General features: G+C 40.3%; 1 protein-coding gene across 2 annotated transcripts; it reads left to right on the top strand.

Moving 5' to 3' along the window:
- Positions 1-547: 547 nt before the first annotated feature.
- Positions 548-26,141, top strand: VBP1 (VHL binding protein 1). 2 transcript variants are annotated; one of them, XM_005899568.3, is made up of 6 exons: positions 548-704; positions 4,866-4,990; positions 16,506-16,572; positions 19,373-19,471; positions 21,952-22,090; positions 24,599-26,141. In XM_005899568.3, exons 1-6 carry the CDS (start codon positions 612-614, stop codon positions 24,667-24,669), a joined length of 594 nt encoding a protein of 197 aa, XP_005899630.1. In that variant the 5' UTR covers positions 548-611; the 3' UTR covers positions 24,670-26,141. The 2 variants fall into 2 exon arrangements, with proteins under 2 accessions (XP_005899630.1, XP_070221497.1); XM_070365396.1 differs by lacking the exon at positions 548-704 and adding an exon at positions 3,015-3,163.
- The last annotated feature ends 491 nt before the right edge of the window (positions 26,142-26,632 follow it).

Below are 26,632 nucleotides of genomic sequence, written 5' to 3'. Positions count from 1 at the left end.
AGCTGGTGGTGAGAGTCTGACCAAAGGTGGCTTTCAGTAAATTGTGATGCAACGGGCGGGGTATTTATTGGAATCAAGCCACTAGGTCCCCTCGGAAGCAGGCTCAAAACAAGCACCCTTCAGGGGCCAAAAAGCTCGCGAGGATCGTGGGCCCAGAATGTCACCGAGGCCCAAGTCCCGTGGTGGCGTCTAGGTCTCGTGTCTGCTTGAGTTCGAGAAGGGATCGGGTAGCTTCGAAGGTTCTGGAGAGGCCTGTTCCAGGCTGGTAGTCCGTTCCGGCTTCTTCGGTGATTGTCAGCATCCTCCAGCCCGCCGCCCCACCCACAAAACCCCCGGAATCCCTTTTCCCAGGACTCGGTATTGGTCCTTCCCGCAGAGCCAGCCTCGCCTCCGCGGCCCTTCCACGCCTGTCACTCACCCGCGCAGCCAATTAGAACCCACAGATCGAGCGACCCTGCCGAGCGGGGACGGGGCGGGTATTTCCTGTAAGCCAACGAACGCACAGACTACCAGGCCAGGGGGCGGGCCCGCGGCTGTGACCTGAGCCAATCACAGGCCCCGGGCTACAGGCCGCTCGCGAGGCACGTTAGTCGCGCGCTCGCTTCTCCAAAATGGCGGCCTCTAAGGACGGTTGTGGTGTGGGAGAAGTGGCTGCTGGGAACGGGAGGCGACTCCACCTGGGGATTCCTGAAGCGGTTTTTGTGGTAAGTGGCCAGCGGGTGCTTGATGCTACGCTGTTGTTCCCTTTCTTCCTGGCCCCTCACCCGGGCCTTGGTTGTTGGAGGGAGAGCCGTTGGGCCCAATTACCTGGGAGGGGGCGCTCCGGCCTGAACGGACTAAACTGGGACGGGACCTGCCTGGGAGGGGACCTGCCTGGGAGGGGGCCTGCCGTCCGAGCAGGTCACAGGCGCTAAGGGGGCGCGGGGCCGGAGGACTTGGGGCGGAGGACTCGGGGGCGGAGGCGGGGCCGCTTCGAGGGACCGCCTTCCTCTGCCCTCCGCGGCCTGAGGTTCCGACCCCGCTTGCGAGAAGACGGGAGGCGGTGAGAAGCTGGAGCCTCAGCCTGGGTTCTGAGGAGACCGAGGGGGACGGGGTAACGGAGCTGGGGCTCAGGTGTGACGCTCGGAAATGACACCTCGGGTGTGGAAGGGCTGCGGCGGCCTGTGGCCTCAGAAGAAGACCCCATGATGGGCGCGTCGGCCGGGAAAGCTCTCGAAGGCCATGTGGAACCCGCTAGGCCATGGAGGCCTTAGCCCGCTGGCTGCCGGCGCTCACTAGAAGGTTGTCTAAGTGAAGCCACTTGTAATTACTTTGAGGTACATGGTTCTAACAACGTAGAGTCCATTGGGTGCAGTTCACAGAGGAAGCTGGCAATGCCGTGTTGGAGGGTTCACTGAACGGGGAGACTAAACCAAGGCCAAACAGAGAAGCACGTAGAGGCTTTCAATCCTGTTTCTCCATAAGGCTGTTCTCGAAATAGTGTTTGAGAGCTAGTTGAGTGTTGAGAAAACCTGATGGGTGTTCCAGGCCAGTATCACCCATCTTTGTTCACTCAGTTCTGGCTGAACTACTATAAAACCTTAATGGAAATTTCTCCACCTTTTGCTTTGTCCCAATATTGTCTTAATCTCTGCCTTTTTAAAAAATTTATTTATTTTAATTGGAGGCTAATTACTTTACAATATTGTACTGGTTTTTGCCATGCATTGACATGAATCAGCCATGGGTGTACATGTGTCCCCCATCCTGAACCCCCCTTCCACCTCCCTCCCCATCCCATCCCTTAGGGTCGTCCCAGTGCACCAGCCCTGAGCACCCTGTCTCATGCATCGAACCTGGATTGGCTTTTTGTTGATGAAATCTTCCACCGTTCAGAAGACCCCTGTCTTTTATTTAGACCACTTTTATATGCACTCTATGAATATTTGCATTGACTGATTCAGTTTTCTCCTATTTTATTTATTTATTTATTTTTGTCCCTGAAATGTGCCATGTATTTCTTTCCGCTCATTTCCCAGTTAATCATCAACAAGAGACAAAATTTGTTGAGTACCAGGCACATTCCTAATGCTTTTACACAACTCAGGAAGAGGCAAGTACTGTTATTCTCATTTTGTACATGTTCAGACTGAGCCCCGGAGCCCTTGAGTAATTTGCCCCAAGTCACACAATGTGTAAGTGAGTTATCCAAGCTTTAAACTTGGTCAGTCTGTGGGCTCCAGACCTCTAGTGAGGTCATTATCTTGCTCACTGGCATTTCCCCTGATCCTAGCACAGTTCCTGACACACAGTATAAACTCATAACTAAATGTCAGATTGAATTTCCATAGTGCCTTAAAATCCTGCATTCATGGTGCTCAACAAATGATGGCTTCAGAAATCTGATTCAGGAAGATAAAGTTTATCAAGGGGCTATATTAAGTGTTATCTTAAAATGCATTTTCTCTGAAATGTTATGAGTTGCTTTTTCTAGATCTTTAAAATTTCTATCAATACAATATATAAACAATCCAAATTTATATAAATATTTTTATGTTCCCCAACTAATGGGAAATAACGTATTTTATAAAGAACATTGGTTTTGAGACTAGAGTTTGAATTCTGCCTCTGCTTCCCAGTTGCTATTTATCTTGAGCATATTGTTTTACAACTTTGAGCCCCTCTGTTTCTTTAACTGAAATAAGGATAACATTACTTACATATTTCTTCTGAGAAACAGAGAATGTGCTTTCAGTATTGCAAGTAGATACTTAATACATATTCATTTCGGTAATGAGGCAGTGTACCATAGTGGTTAGAAGTCAGACTGCCTTTTCCCCATTCCAGTTGGTACAGTAATTTTTTTCTTTCTCTGCTTTAATTGATCTTTTTCCCCCTTGTCCATTGTTTGGCTGCTCCCATCTCTTAACATCTAGTTCAGATATGACCTCTGTAGTTTTTCCTGACCACCACCCCAGGATAGAATTCTTGGTGCTTCCATCTGTTCCCTTAGCCATATCTAATGTTTGTTGAACACTTACTAGCTACTGTGTCCTCTTCTGAGTCTTTTACATGTGGTAACTCATTTAATCCCCTGTGGGGAAGAGGCACTTTTTTCTTTTACAGATGAGGAAATTGAAGCCAAGACAAGAGTTAAACAACTGCCTCATGGTCCACACAGCTAGTACGTGATGCAGCCAGCATTCAAGCCATGCAGCCTCTGGGTCTTAACCACAGACTTTTGCTGCTGTAGTTCCTTCTTCTTGCTCGTGTCTAAGCTTCTAATAACATGTGCCAGAAACATTTCTTTTCCTACAACAATCCTTCTAGGAAGATGCTATCTCCAAAATGCTATCTCCTTACACTTGATCACCATGCAGAACTCAGATGTTGCCTCAGGCTCACCTTTTCAGTTTTCTTTTACAGTGTCTAACTTGATGGCTTCATAGTTCACTCCTTTGCTTTGTTTCTCTTGCTTTTTCTTCTTGCTTGGTTTTGGCTAAAATACTCCCTTCGAGCTGGTAAGCACGTGCTCACCTGTTGTCACTTGTGGTATCCAACTCTTTGCAATCCCATGGACCATAGCCTGCCAGGCTCCTCTGTCCATGGGATTTTCCCAGCAAGAAGACTAGAGTGGGTTGCCATGCCCTCCTCCAGGGAATCTCCCCCACCCAAGGATTGAACCCTTATCTCCTGCATCTCCTGTGTTGCAGACCAATTCTTTTCCTGCTGAGCCATCAGGGAAACCCTAGCTAGTAAGCATGGATAAGAATAATGCTTATCCCAGATAAGCAAAGATCCCAGAAACTGTAAGATAATTTGGAAATAAAATGGAGATAGCATCTTCCTAGAAAGATTGTTATAGGAAAAGAAATGTTTCCAGCACATGTTATTAGAAGCTTAGATATGAGCAAGGAGAATGAACTACAGCAGCAAAAGTCTAAATTTAAGTTTCCTGTATTGAAGGACTAAAGTTGTTTAAATTACTGGAAGGTTCTTAGAGAATCTCCTTTGTTTCCATAGAGTTTCACTTAGTTCTTGATCGTTATCTATTTAACTAGCTTTTCTTCAGGGATAAGCATGTGTAATATACATTAAAAATGCTGTTCAGTTTTATTGCTTTGCTTTTGCTTATTTATTCCTGTTAGAAAAGATTGTTTTGTTTGCCTTTTAGGCTTGGGCTTTCCTGGTGGCTCAGATTGTAAAGAGTCTGCCTGCAATGTGGGAGACCCGGGTTTGATCTCTGGGGCGGAAAATCCCCTGGAGAAGGGAATGGCAACCCACTCCAGTATTCTGGCCTGGAGAATTACATGAACACAGGAGTCTGGCAGGCTACAGTCCATGGGATCACAAAGAGTCGGACCCGACTGAGCAACTAACACTTTTACACTTTGGCTTACTTTATTTCGATCAGTTGATAACTTAAGGAAGTATTTGTGGCTTCTCTTGGGAACCTAATGACCATATTTAGCATGATTTTTATGGCAGAGCTTGTAGAGTTAAAATTGTAAGTAATAAAATGGATAATTTTGAATCATTTTGTGGCTAAGGCACATGACTAAATGACATGTTTGTTGGTAATTTTTATATTTACTGTGAGTGCTGCATGGCATATATATAACTCAGCAAGGTCATCTTTCCTTATATGTAAATAGGAAGGTGGGAGAAGAATACATTGACTACATAACATATTTGCACTGTCTGAAATGGTCTCTAACTTTTTATAACTAAAAAAGTTAAAAACAAGTCTTTGGAGAAAAAGAAACACAAGCTCTTCCCCCCCACCTCGCCCCCAAGCTCCTTTTATGTTTTAAAAAAGCTAAAGCAGTCAAAAATCTGAGGTATGAATTGTAAAATTCTTAATGTATTCTTTTTGATATTAAAAGGAAGATGTAGATTCCTTCATGAAACAGCCTGGGAATGAGACTGCAGATATTGTACTGAAGAAGCTGGATGAACAGTATCAGAAATATAAGTTTATGGAACTCAATCTTGCCCAAAAAAAAAGGAGGTAAGTGTAAAAATTTCTAAGTTTTTAAGATTAATATTACATCGCTGAAACTTTTGAAAGATTGAGATAATTTGCACACAGATAAAATGTCTATGTGTTGAATATTTAGTTTTATGAATTTTGATAAATGTATCCATTTCTGTAACCACTGCCCAGATAAACATATGGAACATTTCTGTTACCCAGGAAGTTTCCTCCCGGTCCTTTCTGGCCAACCATGCTCACTCTTAGAGACAAACACTGTTCTGATTATTTTCACCATAAATTAGTATTGTCTGCTCTTGAGCGTCATATGACTGGAACCATATAGTAACTACTCTTTTATGTCAGGCTTCTTACACTTAGTATAGTGGTTTTGAGAGTCATCATCCATGGTACTGTGGGTATCAATACATTAGTTTCTTTTTAGTGCTGAGTCATTCTCCACTGTATGTGGGTTTACCACAGTTTTTGTCTGTTTTTATCTATTTGCTTATTAATGGACATTTGGGTTGTTTCCTCATTTGGTTTTAAATGTTTCCATGGACGTATATTTTCATTTCTCCTGGATTATTATCCAAGAGGTAGAATCGCTGACTTGTATGGTAAGTATGTTTAATTTTATAAGAAACTGCCAAAAATCCTAGGTGGCTTTAGCATATTATACAGCCACATTACATTATTACATTACAGCAGTAGTACATTATTGCAGTTATTATATGCAATTATTGTTGTATATTACATTACAGCAATGTATGGGAGTTCCAGTTCTTCAATCTCACCAGCACTTGCTGTTGTCAGTCTAAGATGCTTTTGAAAACCTAACAGAATGAGTATTGAAGTCCTTATTCCATAGCATCTAGGATCATAACATCCTAAATGTCTACTTCATTTTTTCATTTTGCCAATGAGATGGCAGACCCACGGAAGTTATGACTTTCCCAAGATTTCATAACTAATAAGCTTGGGCCAAAAGTATTCCCATTTTCAGTCCTTTATTCCCCTATGTTTTTATAGTAGCTTATGCAGTCAATTCACTGTAATAAATACTTATGGAGACCTGTTATACACATGTGCCAGCATTCTGATATCAAATGTTATGGAGTTCCTAATAGGTGTCAGATACTGTTTTTGGGTAAAATACCAATATCTGCTTTCAGTAGGGGTGTAGTCTAGTGGCATGATAGGTATGTAAATAAAAGAAGTACACAAAATATAGCAGTTAAGGTGCTGTGGTACAGAGTGATGAGTTAGCAGAGGGGAAGGGGTGAGCTGCAGGGAGACACAGGGGTTCAGGGGAAACTTCCAAGAGGAGCAGATAGCTGTGTAGAATGTTGAAGGCTGGTTATGAGCTTAGAAGCAGACTAAAGGGAGGAAGGGTAGTCTGGGTGTGAGGGTACCACTTAGGCAGAGATACAAAAGTTGGTGTTTAGATGGGAATTCCTCTTTCTTTTTAGGATACACTGTGGACATCCTGTTTGACTTATCATTTAATTTGAATGTACTTTGATTTAACAGGTTTTTTTTTCCTTAATGGTTAGTGCTTTTTGTATCCTGTTTAAGAGATATCCCAAGTTCATGAGGGTATTCTCTTCATGTTTTATTCTCAGAGCTTTATTGTTTATCTCACACTTAGATCTATAATCTGTGGGTTATTCAGAAGGATGTTGCTAAATTTCACAGCAGCTGTGGGCTTTTCAAGTGTGTTTCTTTGCCCTTTCTGTGTATTATACATTGATAGTTGCCTCTGCAGTCTTGTTCATAATCAGGTTTTTCTTTTGTTTCTTTCTCTCTTTTTTTGTTTTGGTAATACTTTCATAGGTTTGTGTATGGTTTCTCCATTAAGAGGTAAATAGTATCTAGTTCTCTCCTACAATGATACTTAATTCCTCAATCCATTAATGATGAGTCGCAAAATGCTGATGTTCTAATTCAGTTATTTATTTTTTATTTCTTAATAAGCTGGAATGTTGCTATAAACAGAAACGTTCCTTCATGTTCTCTTTGGTAAAAGTGGCTGTAAGAAATCGGCTCACCTCTCAGTTTGTCCCTGTCACCTCAACAGCTCTCTGCTGCCTGGCTGCAAAGGAAGTGTGTATTTTCCCTGGCTACTTGAACAGTTAGAAGCGTACATGTTGGGTCTGCCTCCATCTTAACCTGAAATAATTTCTATCCTTTTTTTTTAAGCTTTTTACTCTGTTTCTTTAGGTACATGCAGTTTGAGAATTATGAAATCTTCTTGCTGATTTTAAACCCATGTAAAATAATGCTTCTTGTTTTAGTCAGTTTTTTTGGAAACTTAGAGCTACTTCACCTTTGTTTTGGCTAACATTTAAAAACTTGTTGGTGTATGTTGAATTATAATAGATACTGTGTTTCTGCCATATAGCAAAGGGAATCAGCTACACATATACATGTATCCACTCTTTTTTAGATTCTTTTCCCATATAGGTCATTACAGAGTTCCCTGTGCTATATAGTAGGTCCTCACTAGTTATCTGATTTCTGTAAAGTAGTGTATATATCGGAGAAGGCAATGGCAACCCACTCCAGTACTCTTGCCTGGAAAGTCCCATGGATGGAGGAGCCTGGTAGGCTGCAATCCATGGGGTTGCTAAGAGTCACACAGGACTGAGCGACCTCACTTTCACTTTTCACTTTCATGCATTGGAGTAGGAAATGGCAACCCACTCCGATGTTCTTGCTTGGAGAATCCCAGGGACGGTGGAGCCTGGTGGGCTGCCGTGTATGGGGTCCCACAGGGTCGGACACAACTGAAGCGACTTAGCAGTAGCAGCAGCAGTATATATATGTCAATCCCAATTTCTGAATTTATCCCTCACCTTTTATTTCCTCCCTAGTAACCATAGGTTTGTTTTTTACATCTGTGAGTCTGTTTCTGTTTTGTAAATAAGTACATGTGTACCTGGTTTTTTTTTTTTTTTAGATTCCCCATGTAAGCAGTGTCACGTGATATTAGTCTTTCCCTGTCTGACTTAATTCACTCCATATCACAATTTCTAGGTATATCCATGTTGCTGCAAATGGCATGATGTCATTCCTTTTTATGGCTGAGTAATATTTCATGGTACATATGTACTGCATCTTCTCTATCCATTCCTCTGTCCATAGACATTTAGGTTGTTTCCATGTCCTGGCTGTTGTAAACAGTGCTGCAATGAACATTGAGGTGCATGTATCCTTTTGAATCATGGCTTTCTCCAGATATATGCCCAGGAGTGGTGGCTAACATTTTCTTGGTATATCTTCTCCAGTGCCTTTTCTTTCAGTTGTTTTTACTATTTATATTTAAGGGTGTTCCATGTAAACAACATATGGTGTTGTTTTTTTTTTTTTTAATCCAACCTATCTATTTAGATAAGCTCATTTTTCTTTTTGGATACTTTCAAGATTGTCAGCTCTTTTGTTTTCAGTTCAGTTCAGTCGCATCCTACTCTTTGTGACTGTATGCACTGCAGCACGCCTGTCCATCACCAACTCCTGGATCTTGCTCAAACTCATGTCCATTGAGTCAGTGATGCCATCCAACCATCTCATCCTCTGTCATCCCCTTCTCTTCCTGCCTTCAATCTTTCCCAGCATCAGGGTCTTTTCCAATGAGTCAGTTCTTCACATCGGATGGCCAAAGTTTTGGAATTCAGCTTCAGCATCAGTCCTTCCAAAGAATATTCAGGAGTGATTTCCTTTAGGATGGACTGGTTGGATCTCCTTGCAGTCCAAGGGACTCTCAAGAGTTCACCAACACCACAGTTCAAAAGGATCAATTCTTTGGCAGTCAGCTTTCTTTATTGTCCAACTCTTAACATCTATACAAGACTACTGGAAAAACCATAGCTTTGACTATATGGACCTTTGTCGGTAAAGTAATGTCTCTGCTTTTTAATATGCTGTCTAGGTTGGTCATAGCTTTTCTTCCAAGGAACAAGTGTTTTTTAATTTCATGGCTTCAGTCACCATCTGCAGTGATTTTGGAGCCCCCCAAAATAAAGTCTGTCTCATTGTTTCCATTGTTTCCCCATCTATTTGCCATGAAGTGAGGAACTAGATGTCATGATCTTAGTTTTTTGAATGTTGGAGTTTTAAGCCAGCTTTTTCACTCTCCTGTGTCACTTTCATCAAGAGGCTCTTTAGTTCTTCTTTGCTTTCTGTCATAAGGGTGGTGTCATCTGCATATTTGAAGTTATTGATATTTCTCCTGGCAATCTTGCTTCCAGCTAGTGCTTCATCCAGTCCGGCATTTTGCATGATGTGCTCTGCATATAAGTTAAATAAGCAAGATGACAACATACAGCATTGTATACCCCTTTCCCAATTTGGAACCAGTCCATTGTTCCATGTCTGGTTCTTACTGTTGCTTCTTGACCTGTATACAGATTTGTGTTTTTTGAGGCTATCTTTCTTAAATTCTTTCTTAACTGACTTATATTCAGGTTCCAGTAGCCATGGATACCTGTATGGATTGCTTTTATGCATAGAGGAGTTTGCTTTTTGGGAGCTGTGCATCTATATCAGCCTTGGACCTCTTGAACCCTGTTCCTAGTTCTTGCACTTAAATATGTGAGCTCCCAACTGAAGTGTGAGTCAGGGGCCCAGGCTCAGGTCTCCAGCTGGTATTGGCACCTGCCTCGAGACACATGCTTTTCTGTAGTCCTCACTGCTCAACTCAAAGCGTTTTCCAGTTTTATTATCTTATTTTTCCTCCTGAAAGTTCCCTTACCTCTGTGATATCAGCTATGCAACAGAACTACTTCTGTGGTTGATTGTTTTACAGCAGATGGCTCTGTGTAGTGTGGATATTAACCTTTTCTTTACACATGTTGTTTATCTTTTCTTGCACCCTGTCATATAAATTTACCTTCCACTTGAAAAGTTACTTATTAATTCATAATTTTCGTGTGGTGGTCTCTTTAACACATGAATTTTTATGTGCTTTTATAAATTTCTGTAACTGGAAATTTTGTGATTATCATTTTTTTTCGATCATCTGTTAATTTTTTTCCTTTTCTCATTCTGGGATTCGTGTTAATGTGGATGTTAATTAACTCTTCTAATTCTGCCTTGCCTTTCTGTTTATTGTTTCCTTTTTTCTGCTGACTTCAGTAATTTTGTCTTTTGATGATTAAATGGATTGCTATCCATGAGTCCTTTATTTCAGCCATTACATTTTTTAAACCTAGTATTTTTGGTTCTTCTTACAGCTACTCGTTTCTTTTTTATATTACCAGTATCCTGTCTTGTCTTTTTGAGGTATTTAAAAATATTCACTGTATAATCTTTAGTATTCAGATGGCATCACCAACTCCAGGGACATGAGTTTAGGTAAACTCCAGGAGTTGGTGATGGACAGGGAGGCCTGGCGTGCTGCAGTCCATGGGGTCACAAAGAGTCGGACATGACTGAGTGACTGAACTGAACTAAACTGCACTTGTTTCATCTGGTAGAGGTCGTTGAGTTTATTTTCTTTGTTTTATTTTGTAGTTGAGTTTATCAGATGACCATTTTTTCCCCTGTCAGCTCATATTCCCTCAGGGATATCCATTCCCTTTGGCCAGTAATATGTGTGGAAGTGGGAGTGAGTAATTCAAGTCCTTCCTGGTGGGCAGAGTTTACATTCTATGGCATGGCCATCAGACAAATGCTCCTTCTCTTCAGCCAAGTGCCTCAGGCTCTGGGAGATTCTTTCCATTCCTTTCTCTTTGACTGGTTTCACTGGCATCTCCTCTGGGAGGATGATGGGGAGAACAGAACTACTAGGGGCCAGTACTTTCTTCTCAGCCCTCAGTCTGATCTTCTCCCTGCCTCTGGCCAATTGTATTGTTTTTCTGCCCTGTTACAGTCATGGGGTCGGAGAAGGCAATGGCACCCCACTCCAGTACTCTTGCCTGGAAAATCCCATGGACGGAGGAGCCTGGTAGGCTGCAGTCCATGGGGTCGCTGAGGGTCGGACACGACTGAGTGACTTCACTTTGACTTTTCACTTTGATGCATTGGAGAAGGAAATGGCAACCTACTCCAGTGTTCTTGCCTGGAGAATCCCAGGGATGGGGGAGCCTGGTGGGCTGCTATGTATGGGGTCACACAGAGTCGGACACGACTGAAGCAACTTGGCAGTAGCACAGTCATGGGGTAGGTAATGTGATTCATGCAGGGCAATTTAGAGGGAGGAAAAACAACTAGAAAGTTGCCCTTTAGCCTTAAATGCTCCTCCCTTTTTGAAAACTTGATCTAGTTCCCTTCTAGTTCCCTTCTGTGTCTCCTCTCACCTGGAAATTTCCATTGTTCATAGAATAACAAAGACCTAGAACTGACCCAAATGTCCATTGACAGGAGAATGGATGAACAGGTTGTGTTATATTTGTAAATGTATATTACACAGAAGTGAAAATGGATGAAAAGAAAACTCTTAGGAATTTGATTGGGTTATACAGCAAACACCAGAAAAATGCAACTAACATGAGCCCATTTATATCAAGAAACTAGCAAAGAATATATTGTTTAGGAATACACGTAACTGTATGAAACTATTTGAAGAAGTAAAAAAGAGACTATAAACACACAGTTCAGGAGAGCTGCTATTTTTGGGGACAGAGCAGGGTGTGGAGGAACCAGAGATCAAATTGCCAACATCTGTTGGATCATAGAAAAAGCAAGGGAATTCAGGAAAACGTCTACTTCTGCAACATTGACTATGCTAAAGCTTTTGACTGTGTGGATCACAACAGACTGGAAAATTCTTATAAGAGATGGGAATATGAGACCATCTTACCTGTCTCCTGAGAAACCTGTCTGCAGGTCAAGAAGCAACAGTTAGAACTGGATGTGGAACAACAGACTTGTTCAAAATTGGGAAAGGAGTACATCAAGGTTGTATATTGTCACCCTGCTAATTTAACTTCTATGCAGAGTACATCATGCAAAATGCCAGGCTGAATGGATCACAAGCTGGAATCAAGACTGCCTGGAGAAATAACAATCTCAGATATGCAGATGCCACACTCTAATGGCAGAAAGCGAAGAGGCACTAAAGAGCCTCTTGATGAGTGTGAAAGAGGAGAATGAAAATGACTTACAACTCAACATTCATAAAGCTAGGATCATGGCATCTGGTCCCATCACTTCATGGCAAATAGATGGGGAAAAAGTGAAAACAGTGGTAGATTTTATCTTCTCGGGCTCTAAAATCACTGTGGATGGTGACTGCGGCCACAAAATTAAAAGACACTTGCTCCTTGGAAGAAAAACTGAGAGAAACCTAGATAGCATATTAAAAAGCAGAGACATCACTTTTCTAGTGATGTCAGTAGTTTTGCCAGTAGTCATATATGGGTGTGAGAGTTGGTCCATAAAGATGGCTGAGCAACGAAGAATCGATGCTTTCAAATTGTGATGCTGTATAAGACTCTTTAAGAGTCCCTTGGACAGCAAGAAGATCAAACCAGACCATCCTGAAGGAAATGAACCCTGAATATTCATGGGAATGACTGATGCTGAAGCTGAAGCTCCAGTCCTTTGGGAACCTGATATGAAGAGCCGACTCATTGGAAAAGACACTGATGCTAGAAAAGATTGAGGGTAGAAGAAGGTGGCAATAGGGGATAAGATGGTTAGATGGCATCACTGACTCAGTGGACATGAGTTTGAGCAAACTCTGGGAGATAGTGAAGGACAGAGAAGCGTGGTGTGCTGCAGTCCATGTGGTCCTGGGAAATCAGACATGACTTAGTGAATGAACAACAAGGGTGGGGTGGGTGTATTGCTCAGACATGCACAGTGGCCTTGGTGGTCTAGTTCCTGAGATGTCCGGGGTTGCAGCTGCTTGATTGATTGCTATGCTTCATAACCTATATATTACATGTAATATCTACATGTTCAACAATATAACAGAAATCATTTGTATGACCAAAACAATTTGATCTGAACATACTAATGTTACATGTCTATCAGATACTATACACATGAACACGTCTACATCTTTCTCTGATTTACGTATATCAGCATAGACAAAAAAGCAAAATTGAGAGACCTATGACATCTATATTGAATTGTAAAGAGTTCACAGAACAGTAGCCCTCAAGCTATGCTTTAAAAAAAAAAGTCAGTGCTAAGTGTGTGTTTCTCGACTCTTCACTGAGTTGTCTTGCCAGATAGTGATACTATTTTTCAAGCAGCAGGCCTCTGTGACACATTTTCCAGGTCAGTAGCACAGATTGTAAAGAAGTTTGCCATGCTAACCTCATTCACACAGTACTGTGACTTCCTTTATATGATTCAGGAAGTACATGTTCATTATCATATTTAGAATTTATTTACATGCTGACCTCTAATAATATTTAGTTGCATGTCTTCTGAAAGAACCACAGCTTTTTTAGTCTGCTTTTAGTCCATTTGGTTACAAATTATACTGTGATTTGACAGGACTCCCAGAACAGTTTTGCACATTTTTCCATGTGAAACATTTGAAAGCCTTGGGCAGCTTCTAATCGTCAAAAACAAAAGAGCTAAAAAGGTCTCATTCTGTATTCTCTGAGTTTGGCCTTGAGTGTTTTCAGCATATTGTTACCTGTTGTCAGTGAGAGTGACTTCATTTGGGAATCAGTTGCTAGTAGTTTTTTAAAATTATTTTGAATAAGCTTTATTTTTAAAGGCAGTTTTAGTTTTGTAGCAAAATGGAGCATAAAGTACAGAGGTTTCCTATTTAGCCCCTGCCCCTACACATGTATAACCTTCCCATTATCTATATCTTTTACCAGAGTGGAACATTAGTTACAGTTGATGAACCAATATTGATATGTTTTTATTAACTAAGGTCCATAGTTTACATTAGTGTCCACTCTTACGTTGTACATTTGATGGGTTTGAACACGTGCACCATGACATGTATCTGTCATTATAGTGTCATACAGAGTAGTCTCAGTGCCGTAAGAATGCTCTGCGTGCAATATATTCATCCCTCCCTCCCCTTCCTAAACTCCTGGCAACCAGTGATGCTTTTACTGTCTCCATAGTTTTGTCTTTTCCAGAATGTCTTACAGCCAGAATCCTACAGTATGTAGTACCCCTTTCAGGTTGGTTTCTTTCATTTAGTCATATGCATTTAGGCTTCTTGCATGTCTTTTCATAGCTTGATAGATCATTTCTTTTTAGCAGTGAATATTATTCCATTGTCCAGATGGACCACAATTTATTTCTCCGTTTGCCTACCAAGGGCATCTGGGTTGCTTCCAAGTTTGGACAATTATGAATAAAGTTGTTATGAGCATTTGTGTGCAGTTTTTGTGTGGACCTGAGTTTACAGCTCCTTTGGATAAATACCAAGGAGCATGATTGCTGGATCGTATGGTAAGAATGTGTTTAGTTTTGTAAGAACCTGACAAACTGTCTTCTAAAGTGACTGTACCATGTTGCATTCCCTCCAGCAATGAATGAAAATTAACGTTGCTTCATATCCTCACCAGCATCCAGAGTTGTCAGTATTCTGGATTTTGGCCATTGTAATAGGTGTGTGTGTGCTCAGTGGCTCAGTCGTGTCCGACTCTTTGCGACCCCATGGAATGTAGCCCACCAGGCTCCTCTGTCCATTGGATTCTCCAGGCAAGAGTATTGGAGTGGGTGGCCATGCCCGCCTCCAAGAGATTATCCTGACCCAGGAATCAAACATGCATCTCCTGCATTGGCAGGCAGATTCTTTACCACTAGTGTCATCTGGGAAGCCCAGAATAGGTGTGCAGTGGTTATGTCATTGTTTAAATTTGCATTTCTCTGGTGATAGAGAGGGAGGCCTGGCATGCTGCAGTTCATGGGGTTGCAAAGAGTCGGACACGACTGAGCGACTGAACTGATACTGATGATATATGATGTGGAGCATCTTTTCATATGCTTATTTGCCATTTGTATATCTTCTTTGGTAGGGTATTAAGTCCTTTGGTCCATTTTTTAATACAGTTGTTCCTTATTGTTGAGTTTTGAAAGTTCTTTGTATATATTGGATACCAGTCCTTTATCACGTGTCTTTTGCAGATATCTTATCCCAGTCTGTGGCTTGTCTTTTCATTAAAGTCTATCATATCAATTATTTCTTTTATGGATTATGTCTTTGGTATTAATATCTAAAAAATCATTACCAGACTCAAGGTCATCTAGCTTTTTTCCTGTTTTATCTTCTAGGAGTGTTATAGTTTTGCATCATACTTTACATATGTGATTCATTTCAACTTAAGTTTTGTGAAATGTGTATGTATGTCTGTGTTTAGATTCATTTTTTTATGTGTGGATGTCCAGTTGGTTCAGTCTGATCAGTCTCATCATGTCTATCATTGTTTTAAGTAAATTTCCTGGGTTCAAACCAATGATCCATTTATAATTTTATTATCAACTTAAGTTTTGTGAAATGTGTATGTATGTCTGTGTTTAGATTCATTTTTTTATGTGTGGATGTCCAGTTGGTTCAGTCTGATCAGTCTCATCATGTCTATCATTGTTTTCGTAAATTTCCTGGGTTCAAACCAATGATCCATTTATAATTTTATTATCAACTTAAGTTTTGTGAAATGTGTATGTATGTCTGTGTTTAGATTCATTTTTTTATGTGTGGATGTCCAGTTGGTTCAGTCTGATCAGTCTCATCATGTCTATCATTGTTTTCGTAAATTTCCTGGGTTCAAACCAATGATCCATTTATAATTTTATTATATTATTATAATATATACCTAACTTTTAGGTAACAATTATTACCTAACTTGAAAAGAAATAGTATTTTTCAACATAAAAGTTAAAGAAAAATCACCCAAAGTTTAAAAGGATCATGAAATTATATTGTATCTTACTGTGGTGTGTTACACATTCAGTTGATTTTGCATTGTGAGAAGTGCAGGTGCTGAGAAGCTGTCCCTGCACTTGCTGCTGTTGGGTTGGTGGTTTCCAGTTGAGAATATAATACTTGAATGCATGTTATTTTAAAAATTAATCTATTTAAAATGCAATTCTAATTAAATGTAGAACCTTTGAATCACCTCTGGGGGATATGACTTGCTGGTGGCTCAGCTGGTAAAGAATCTGCCTGCAGTGCAGGAGACCTGGGTTCAATCCCTTATTCAGGAAGATCCCCTGGAGGAGGGCATGACAACCCACTCTGGTATGGCCTGGAGAATCCCCATGGACAGAGGAGCCTGGCAGGCTACAGTCCATGGGGTCACAAAGAGTCGGACATGATTGAGTGACTAAGCACACACAGCCCAGAAAAGTTAACTAATGGTGGATTTGACATACAGAACAGGACTCTGTTCACAATAGGTGTTCCGTAAGTATTTGCTATTATATCTAAGTAGTTTAGTAAATATTTATGTCTGAAATATCTTAGATATTTTAATATAAACAATTCATTAACTATCTTACATATAAAATATATTGACTATTTCATATTTACATATTGTCCTCAAAACATATCAATAGAAAGTACAAAGCTAGTAAGACTGTTTCTTGGTGCCAGATACTAAAGTAACCTTTTTCTTATTCACAGGCTAAAAGGCCAGATTCCTGAAATTAAGCAGACTTTAGAAATTCTAAAATACATGCAGAAGAAAAAAGTAAGTGCCTTTTTTGTTTGTAAACATGAGCAAACCAGGATAGTTCAGCAGAGACATGTGTTCCTTGACTCCTTGGTCACTGGTATTTGAACCCGTGCTGGAAGATCCAGTCTGCCTTCCTAAGCACATGTAGTAGTATCACAGATGGTGTGCTTCTGTGAGACATGTGGCTTTCCACCAAAAGTCAGGTTTAATTCTAGGGCCCACACTGCTTGGGGTCTTTTACTTATATGTAGTATTTGTGAAGTTTAAATGCAACTTGAAATTATTTTAAGTGCAAAAAGAAATGAATAGTCTTTATTGTTTGTGGCTCTCAGTTCACAGTTGAGGAAATATTTACAAAGAGGGTATACTTGACCAGTGTCACATAGCTAGTTACTGGCAGAACTGAATTTGAGAATCTTCTGAGCTCTCACCCGTTTTTTTTGTTAAATAAAAGCGGGGTGTAAAAATGAAGTTTCAGAAAATATTTAACCTATTATATATGTGTGTGTGTGTGTGTGTATATATTTATGATTTATTACTTGACTGGCAGAGTAGCTACATCTCTGTTTTTTTTATGTCACAAACTTTATAAGAGACTTCAGAAGACTGGTTGGTTGAGCATGAAGTGCTGATGAAATGATAATAATCACACTTGTCTAGTGCTTACTCTGTGCCAGGCACTGAAGTGTATGTGTTTGTGTTCGTACAAGCGCTGCTTGCCACAGCCTTCAGGGTTGCAGTAAGTAGCTGAGTCAGGATGCATGCACTCCCTGCGCAGTCCTGTGGCCCCAGTGGTCCTTTCTTTACCCTTCTCCTTTACCTCTCTGTCCCTCGGTTCCTCCACCTGATTTGTCTGTGGGAAAAGCAAAGGAGAAAAGGAAAGATATAAACATCTGAATGCAGAGTTCCAAAGAATGGCAAGAAGAGATAAGAAAGCCTTCTTCAGCGATCAATGCAAAGAAATAGAGGAAAACAACAGAATGGGAAAGACTAGGGATCTCTTCAAGAAAATCAGAGATACCAAAGGAACATTTCATGCAAAGATGGGCTTGATAAAGGACAGAAATGGTATGGACCTAACAGAAGCAGAAGATGTTAAGAAGAGATGGCAAGAATACACAGAAGAACTGTACAAAAAAGATCTTCACTACCAAGATAATCAAGATGGTGTGATCACTCACCTAGAGCCAGACATCCTGGAATGTGAAGTCAAGTGGGCCTTAGAAAGCATCACTACGAACAAAGCTAGTGGAGGTGATGGAATTCCAGTTGAGCTATTCCAAATCCTGAAAGATGATGCCGTGAAAGTGCTGCACTCAATATGCCAGCAAATTTGGAAAACTCAGCAGTGGCCACAGGACTGGAAAAGGTCAGTTTTCATTCCAATCCCAAAGAAAGGCAGTGCCAAAGAATGCTCAAACTACTGCACAATTGCACTCATCTCACACACTAGTAAAGTAATGCTCAAAATTCTCCAAGCCAGGCTTCAGCAATATGTGAACCGTGAACTTCCTGAAGTTCAAGCTGGTTTTAGAAAAGGCAGAGGAACCAGAGATCAAATTGCCAACATCCGCTGGATCATTGAAAAAGCAAGAGAGTTCCAGAAAAGCATCTATTTCTGCTTTATTGACTATGCCAAAGCCTTTGACTGTGTGGATCACAATAAACTTTGGAAAATTCTGAAAGAGATGGGAATACCAGACCACCTGATCTGCCTCTTGAGAAATTTGTTTGCAGGTCAGGAAGCAACAGTTAGAACTGAACATGGAACAACAGACTAGGTCCAAATAGGAAAAGGTGTTTGTCAAAGCTGTATATTGTCACCCTGTTTATTTAACTTATATGCAGAGTACATCATGAGAAACGCTGGACTGGAAGAAGCACAAGCTGGAATCAAGATTGCCGGGAGAAATATCAATAACCTCAGATATGCAGATGACACCATCCTTATGGCAGAAAGTGAAGAGGAACTCAAAAGCCTCTTGATGAAAGTGAAAGAGGAGAGTGAAAAAGTTGGCTTAAAGCTCAACATTCAGAAAACGAAGATCATGGCATCCGGTCCCATCACTTCATGGCAAATAGACGGGGAAACAGTGGAAACAGTGTCAGACTTTGTTTTTTGGGCTCCAAAATCACTGCAGATGGTGACTGCAGCCATGACATTAAAAGACGCTTACTCCTTGGAAGGAAAGTTATGACCAACCTAGATAGCATATTCAAAAGCAAAGCCATTACTTTGCCAACAAAAGTTCATCTAGTCAAGGCTATGGTTTTTCCTGTGGTCATGTATGGATGTGAGAGTTGGACTGTGAAGAAGGCTGAGCGCCGAAGAATTGATGCTTTTGAACTGTGGTGTTGGAGAAGACTCTTGAGAGTCCCTTGGACTGCAAGGAGATCCAACCAGTCCATTCTGAAGGAGATCAGCCCTCGGATTTCTTTGGAAGGAATGATGCTAAAGCTGAAACTCCAGTACTTTGGCCACTTCATGCGAAGAGTTGACTCATTGGAAAAGACTCTGATGCTGGGAGGGATTGGGGGCAAGAGAAGGGGACGACAGAGGATGAGATGGCTGGATGGCATCGCTGACTCGATGGACGTGAGTCTCAGTGAACTTCAGGAGTTGGTGATGGACAGGGAGGCCTCGCGTGCTGCGATTCATGGGGTTGCAAAGAGTTGGACACAACTGAGCGACTGATCTGATCTGGGACTGTTTTAAATGGCTTAAGCTCAGCTCTGCAATCGCCTGTATGACCTTGGTATTAAGATGGACAGTTTACAGTACCGTCATGTATTTATTTATTTATTTTTTTTGAAGGAGTCCACCAGTTCACTGGAGACCAGGTTCTTATTGGCAGACAACCTGTATTGCAAAGCTTCAGTTCCTCCTACCGATAAAGTGTGTCTGTGGTTGGGGGTAAGTCAGTGTCATTGTCACAGCTTCCTTGGCTGACATTTGGTAAGGCAGTGTGTTTTCCCCAACATGGCAGTGTTGGAGAGGAGCACTTGACCGTAGATGGAATGAAGGGGTGGCATTGCGGGGGACTAGGAGTATGAGAAAGATTGCCGCAGAAACATGCTCTAGTCTCTTCCAGTCAAAACAAAATAGACCAATACCTGGCTTTCCCTCCAGTTAGTACTTATCTGTTAAATGTAACAGAAGGTATTGTTGAACCTCAGATAGATGTTTGTTCATCATCAGAATTTATGAGTTCTAGAAAGATCTCTCTGAACTTAAGGGGGAACAGATTATTATAAAAACCTTGGGGTTAGAACCCATTTGAAAAAGTCAAACATTTCAGTTGTGATGATTTCAGAGACCTTGTCTGTGATTTTTCCTGTTACTACTCTTGAGTCCCATGATCAAACAAGTCATGCCTGACTACACAGGTAGGTCTTGCTACCTCAGGCAAGTTCCTATGCAAAGTAGCAAATTGGGAGGATTTCCACTTGCTGCTATCCTATACAGTCATCCCCGAGAGGCACTCTAGGGCCATGAAGGGTTGGCAGATCATGCATGGAAACTCACTTCTCTGTTAGTTCCTCCTTCCTGATTTCTGTTAGCAGTAACATTTCAGAGTTTATGCATTTATTTCTACAAACATAATTCCCATTCTTGCTTAGTTTTAGTTTTATAAATGGAACAGCTAGCCACCCAGTAGCTCAGATCTTAGGGGTTATCCTCCTTGGTTTTTCTTCTCCTTGGCCCACACTTAATCAGCATGTGGGGATAAGATGATTCCATAAAGTAGACTGGGACAACAGGGAGTGCTCTCCTGAGAATTATGGCTGGAGCCTACCTTACACGAGATGGATTTCAAATGGATCATGTATTCACATGAAATAGTGACATCATCAAAGTTGTAGACCAAGTCACAGAAAATTGTAGCCCTGGAATAAGGATTATTTTTCAGGCCTCAAAACTCGGAAACCATGAGCAAAGTAAAAAGACAACAAGAAAAAATATATGTGACTCATATTGCATGCAAAGGACTAACAGGTTTGCAGGACGACTTGGAGTTGTCTTTTGGGCATGTCAGTCTTCAGATGTCTGTTAGACTGTCAAGTAGAGAGGCTGATAAGGCAGTGTTTGAGGAGTGAATCAACTAAGGAGATATACTTGAATGAATGAATGATGGTTTTTGACACGAATGAAGTGTTTTAAAATATATTCTATTTCCTCTTGTTACAGGTAAGCAAAGTGTACACATTTTCTGGGGGAAAAAAAAGTGCTAATAAGTATCAGTAATTGAGAAGTAAGATTGGGAATCTGGGTTTGGAGAAGCATTTACTTTGCACTGAATATTGTCTGAATTTATGCAGCTTTCTAATTATCACAAGGGCTTCCCTTGTGTCTTAGCTGGTAAAGAATCTGCCTGCAATGCGGCAGACCTAGGTTTGATCCCTGGGTTGGGAAGATCCCTTGGAGAAGGGAAAGGCTACCCACTCCAGTATTCTGGCCTAGAGAAATCCATGTCCATGGGGTTGCAAAGAGTCGGACACGACTGAGCGGCTTTCACTCACTCACTTGCAGTTATAATGGACTGGCATATTCAGTCGATAAGTGTGTAGCACCTGCTTGGTGCTAAGTCCTTTCATGTTGTCTCATTAATTCTTACAACAATCCTTTGAGTAATTTTTAAATTTCATTTGTCATGTGATGAAAGTGGTTCAGGAAATGCCTGGTGTTAAGTCGGGTGGTAGTTCAGAGCTGTGAAAGGTACGGTTCCCTGTTACAGAGTGCATGCCTTCCCAAGTGTCAGCAGTTACTCCAGATCTTAGATCCAGACTTGGTCACCTTGCCTTTGCCTCTGGCATCTGTTGGAGGTTGGAAGGGGGCAGTTAAAGCTAGCTGTTTCTCTTAATGGACCAAATGTAGATAATACGTATGTCTTTGAAAGCTTTAAAGTTCTACCTTAAGCTCAGAAACAACTACTTCAGTTGATTTAGTGTCCCAATAGAGGTGGTAGAAAGATAGGGTTTGATAACTAAAGATACTGGTTCCTATCCTAATTCTTCCATTTATTTAGTATCTCTGAAATCATAGGTAAGCTGACTTCTCAGAGCGTACTTTCTTCACTGTAGAGAAGTTGAGGAGGAAATGATATAATGTATGTAAATATATTCTCTAACTCAGGGGGCAATAAATATTGTGTTAAAAGCCAGAGAGTAAATATTTTTGGTGTTGCAGACCACATGGTCTCTGTCACAACTAGTACTTGGCTCACCACTACGGCATGAAAGTCTTAAGTGAATAAAGAGTGGCTGGGTTTCCAAAAAACTTAGGACAAGAGATGGCTGGCCAAATTTGACCCAAAGGCTGTAGTTTGCCAACTGCTGCTCTAACCTATGAAGCATAAAGTCAGTGTTCACTCATTGTCACGCTTTTCTCTGCAGGCGAACGTAATGCTTGAATATGATATTGATGAAGCTCAGGCGTTGTTGGAAAAGAATTTATTGACGGCCACAAAGAATCTTGATTCTCTTGAGGAAGACCTTGACTTTCTTCGAGATCAGTTTACTACCACGGAAGTCAGTATCCTTTGCTAAAGAAAGGCAAAGGAGGGAAAGGAGAAAAATGTTTTTTATGTTCTTATGTGCATTGCTTTAATGAGAAGAATGTCCTTACTCTTAGACTAATGTTAAGTTGCAGATTTTATAACAGTAGTAAATGACATATTTTAGAACTAATACTGAAATAAGTTTATAGATAGACTTATCTGAATTTGAGGTGTGAAAGTGTGGAAATAGCAAATTCAATTTAGTACATGAGTATTTCTATTTCAAATATATTCTCAAGATAATCTTTATAGCTAGATAAGTACTAGAGTTCCACAGCTCTTATTAAGGGTCTCCTGTGTTCCTACAACTGTGCTAAGCTGTGTGGGGCATGTGCTGGTGAGGAGATCAGTGTAAAAAAAGAATGACAAAACACACATAAGACAGCTAGTGATCATTTCCTAGCAAAATAGAAGTCATTCAACTTCAGGTAGTCAACACCAAGGCAGTTTAAAATTAGGGCGATAGATGTGAGCTTGAGTGATTTCAGAAGTCTTTGAGAAGATAGGGCTGAGACTGTATTTAAAGGTAATGTAGGATTTCTTTTAGCAGAGAGAAAGGGAAGGCTCTCGTGTTGAAACCCAGCTCTTGGCGTTTTCCATCTGCCCCACACAGTCATTCAAGACAGAAACCTGGGAGTCAATCTTCTTACCTCTCTGTTACACTCATTTTGGCCTTTTAGAACTAAGGGTCAGTAGTTTTCTTATTTATTTATTTTAATTGGAGGCTAATTACTTTACCATATTGTGGTGTTTTTTGCCATACATTTACATGAATCAGCCGTGGGTTTACATGTCTTCCCAACCTGACTCTCCCACCTCCCTCCCCATCCCATCCCACAGGGTCATCCCAGTGCACCAGCCCTGAGCACCCTGCCTCATGCATTGAACCTGGACTGGCGATATGTTTCACATATGATAATATACATGTTTCAATGCTGTTCGCTCCAATCATCCCACCCTCGCCTTCTCCCACAGAGTCCAAAAGTCTGTTCATTACGTCTGTATCTCTCTGGCTAGGGTCATCATTACCATCTTTCTAAATTGCATATATATGTGTTAGTATACTGTATTGGTATTTTTCTTTCTGACTTACTTTACTCTGTACAATAGGCTCCAGTTTCATCCACCTCATTAGAACTGATTGAAATGAATTCTTTTTAATAGCTGAGTAATATTCCATTGTGCATATGTACCACGGCTTTCTTATCCATTCGTCTAAGGATGGACATCTAGGTTGCTTCCATGTCTTGGCTATTGTAAACAGTGCTGTGATGAACACTGGGGTACACACATCTCTTTAATTCTGGTTTCCTCAGTGTGTATGCCCAGCAGTGGGATTGCTGGGTCATATGGCAGTTTTCTACTCTGTTTTCCTCCCCCCAGTCCTTCACACTCTCTCTGCCATGAATTCACTGAGTCACACTTCTTATTTTTATTCCTCTGGCTATAATGCTTCAGTGGTTCTTTGTTACTTGTCAGCTATGCACATGGGCACTCTTAGGGGGTGGTCCCTGCCAGTCTCGATTCCATGTGCCACTGACTGATTTCCTGCCCTGGTCCTCCCCTGGTGCACCCAAGGTCCAAATCACCCCAGGTGGTTTTCCTCACCCCCTAAATGGGGTGGGCCCTTTATACGTCCACACTTGGTTCCTCCTACCTAGACCGATTTCCCCCTATTTGCTTGGGTTCCTCCATCTTATCTTTCATCTTTCAGCTCAAGCAGCAGAACATTTCTGAACATTTTCTAGTCCTCTCAGGGTGTTCTGTTGCTCCTCTGTGATTCCTGAGCACTTTGCATATAGTACTTAAAATTTGTTTTTCGTGCCAGACTGGGAGCTCTTCAAGTGTAAGAGCTCCATGTTCTCTCTCCTCCATAGCATGTAGTGCATGACAGGTTTTAAGGGGTTGGGTGAAGGCCTGTCTGAGGCCTAGAGCAGGCGTTAGCACATGATTGGTAATGTGGAGACTTCATTCAGAGGGAAAAAAAAGATAAAATACCTAGAAGATAATATTGTACCTTCAGGACATACCGCCAAAGGCATGAGCTGGGAAAGAAAGCACCGATAGGCGAAGGCCTATGCAGGGTGGTGCTTGTGGAAAGGAAAAGATATAGATGCTGAATAGATTGCATAAATTAAGCCAAACAGAGGGTAAGAGATAAAATTAGCGATAATTAAATTGTAATAATTTAAATATTGCATGTCAGGTTATGCTTTGAACCACCTTTGAAATACTGTGGATGAGGGGCTCTCTTGAAAACTGTTGGGAGTGTCAGGCACACATGTGTCAAATATAATACTATAGTTGACCAACTATGCTAAACAATCATTGATTTGAGGTCTTGACTAAGTTTTGGTGGAATTTTATTCCAGTCTTTGCTTGGCAGGTGATACTACACCTTGCTGTAGACACTAGTATTTTGTGTGTGTGATTGCACATTATCTTTTGAATTGCTTTGGCATTTTCTTTGACAATTCTTGCAGATATGGCCAGAGTTTATAATTGGGATGTTAAGAGAAGAAACAAAGATGATTCTACCAAGAACAAAGCATAAAGATGGCAGTTAAAAATGTGGTTCAGTTTTCCAAACATGTTTATGCTTAAAAGTTGACATAACTTTAAATGATTTTTAACAGCAAGAATAATTAAAACTTTAAAAACAGATAAGCACCACTTTATTTATTTATAAAAACAAAATTAGTTGCAAATATTTTATGAAACTTACAGTGTTGTTATTTTATTTTTTGCATTTCCAACAAAGTAAATGCTGCTTTCATCATTTTTGTTTGTTTGTCTGTTTTTCATAAGGAAGGTCTTAGCCAAAATGGCTAGAAACTGTGAGATATATTACAGAAGCTGATTTCTGGACAGTTTAGCGCAGTTTACTTTTTCTGTATTGCCTGGTGTTACTCTCACTTGTGATATGGTTAAATGAGTTTAGAGGTAGAAAAAACAGTTGAAATATTTGAAAATTTGTTTTTCTTTAGTACATGTAGGGCTTTATGGTCCTCTGTTGTTATTTGTCCTTTGTAAATGGAGTTTCATGAATTACTGCTTAGCTAATAACTACGTAATGTTCTATACTTTTAAGGAAATGGAAATTTGCATTCCTAAATTGTAAGAGGGCTATTGAGACAACACTTTTTCTAACCCGATATAGGTACACAGAGCCTTTGCAATGCCAACATAAAGGAGATCTTGGCCAACATAAAATAACAAAATTACCTACTGAAAACTCTTGCCTGAGGTGATTTTGTACTTCTTGACAGTTCTCCAAAGCAGCAAGACAGGAATATTAAGATAAATATAAATCTGCAGTGGTTTAAGAGAGTTGTGAGATTTTTTATTCATGGTAAAACTTCATAAGAGTGGTAGAAAATCCCTGTGGAAAGCCATTGGTACAGTGGCTGGGTGATACAGAATTCTGGTAAAAACACAAATGTATTGTTCCATGTCCCTGTAGCAAAGAGTATACTTGTACAGTGTTTTGTACTGGTATTTCATGATACTAAAGCAGTGAAGTTAACAATTGTAGCACAGCACCTTTATCGTGTTATTCTTTCTAAAATCAACATGGGTCTTTTGTAAAGTTTATTTACTTGCACGTATAACTGGCCATGTCCAGAACCTTTTATGTTTGTAGAAACAACATAAGATCCCTTTGGAAGGAATATAGATAAGCAAACAATTCAGAAGTTAAATCTGAGAGATACCAAAGTTTCCTCTCAGGGTTTCTTTCATGAGTTTAAATTCCCATATTTTAGAATTTGAGCTTTGTAAACATCTTAATATATTTTTGTGTTACTTTTCCCCCAGACTTTATTATGGTAAGTATATTGGTATGAAATGTTCCTGTTAACAGGAATGATGTAGTCAGAAGATCTTCCTTTTGTCTTCCTTTAAGTCCATGAAAATCTAAATAGGAATTTTAGGTTTTCTAAGCACAACAAATATTACCTAAGTATGCAGTATGTGTCAGAGAGAGTATTAGGCTTTGTTAATTAAATAAAAGATATTTAAATCTTGCGTCTGCCAGATTATTTCTCTTGTAACAGTTTACATTTTCAGAATAACATAACCATCCTGATTTGCCATGATTTCTTCAAGGCTAATATTAGTATAGTATACCTGAAAGCATAATGAGCACAAGATTGACTATAAAATTGTGATATTGAGTAACAAATGCGTTGAAAATGCAACTGAAATCAACGTTTCCATTGTAAAACATGTTCACTTGAGAACGTTTTGAAATTAGGAGAAAAAAAGACATTTCAGTTCCACTTGCAGCTGCCCCTTAATGATTCTATGGCTTCCATTTCTTTTACTATGCATAGGTTTTTAAAAAAACATAATTTAAATAATTTTGTCTGTATAATTTTTATCATACTTAACATGGAATTTGCAATCTGCCTATTATATAATGCTTTTAAATTAACATTATTTTACTGGTTTAACAGTATTCTAAATAGCTGGACCCTAGTAAACTGTGACCTATAGACATTTGATGTTTTAAATTT

Source organism: Bos mutus, chromosome X, assembly GCF_027580195.1.
Source record: "Bos mutus isolate GX-2022 chromosome X, NWIPB_WYAK_1.1, whole genome shotgun sequence".
Taxonomy (NCBI): domain Eukaryota; kingdom Metazoa; phylum Chordata; class Mammalia; order Artiodactyla; family Bovidae; genus Bos; species Bos mutus.
The sequence above is the reverse complement of the archived record's forward strand: the minus strand, read 5'-3'. Positions and strand labels throughout refer to the sequence as shown.

Coding starts and splice junctions, on each gene's coding strand:
- VBP1 (XM_005899568.3), top strand. CDS start 612: ATGGCGGCCTCTAAGGACGGTTGTGGTGTGGGAGAAGTGGCTGCTGGG. Junction 4,991..16,505: donor CTTGCCCAAAAAAAAAGGAG/GTAAGTGTAAAA, acceptor TCTTATTCACAG/GCTAAAAGGCCAGATTCCTG. Junction 19,472..21,951: donor AAGTGTGTCTGTGGTTGGGG/GTAAGTCAGTGT, acceptor TTTTCTCTGCAG/GCGAACGTAATGCTTGAATA.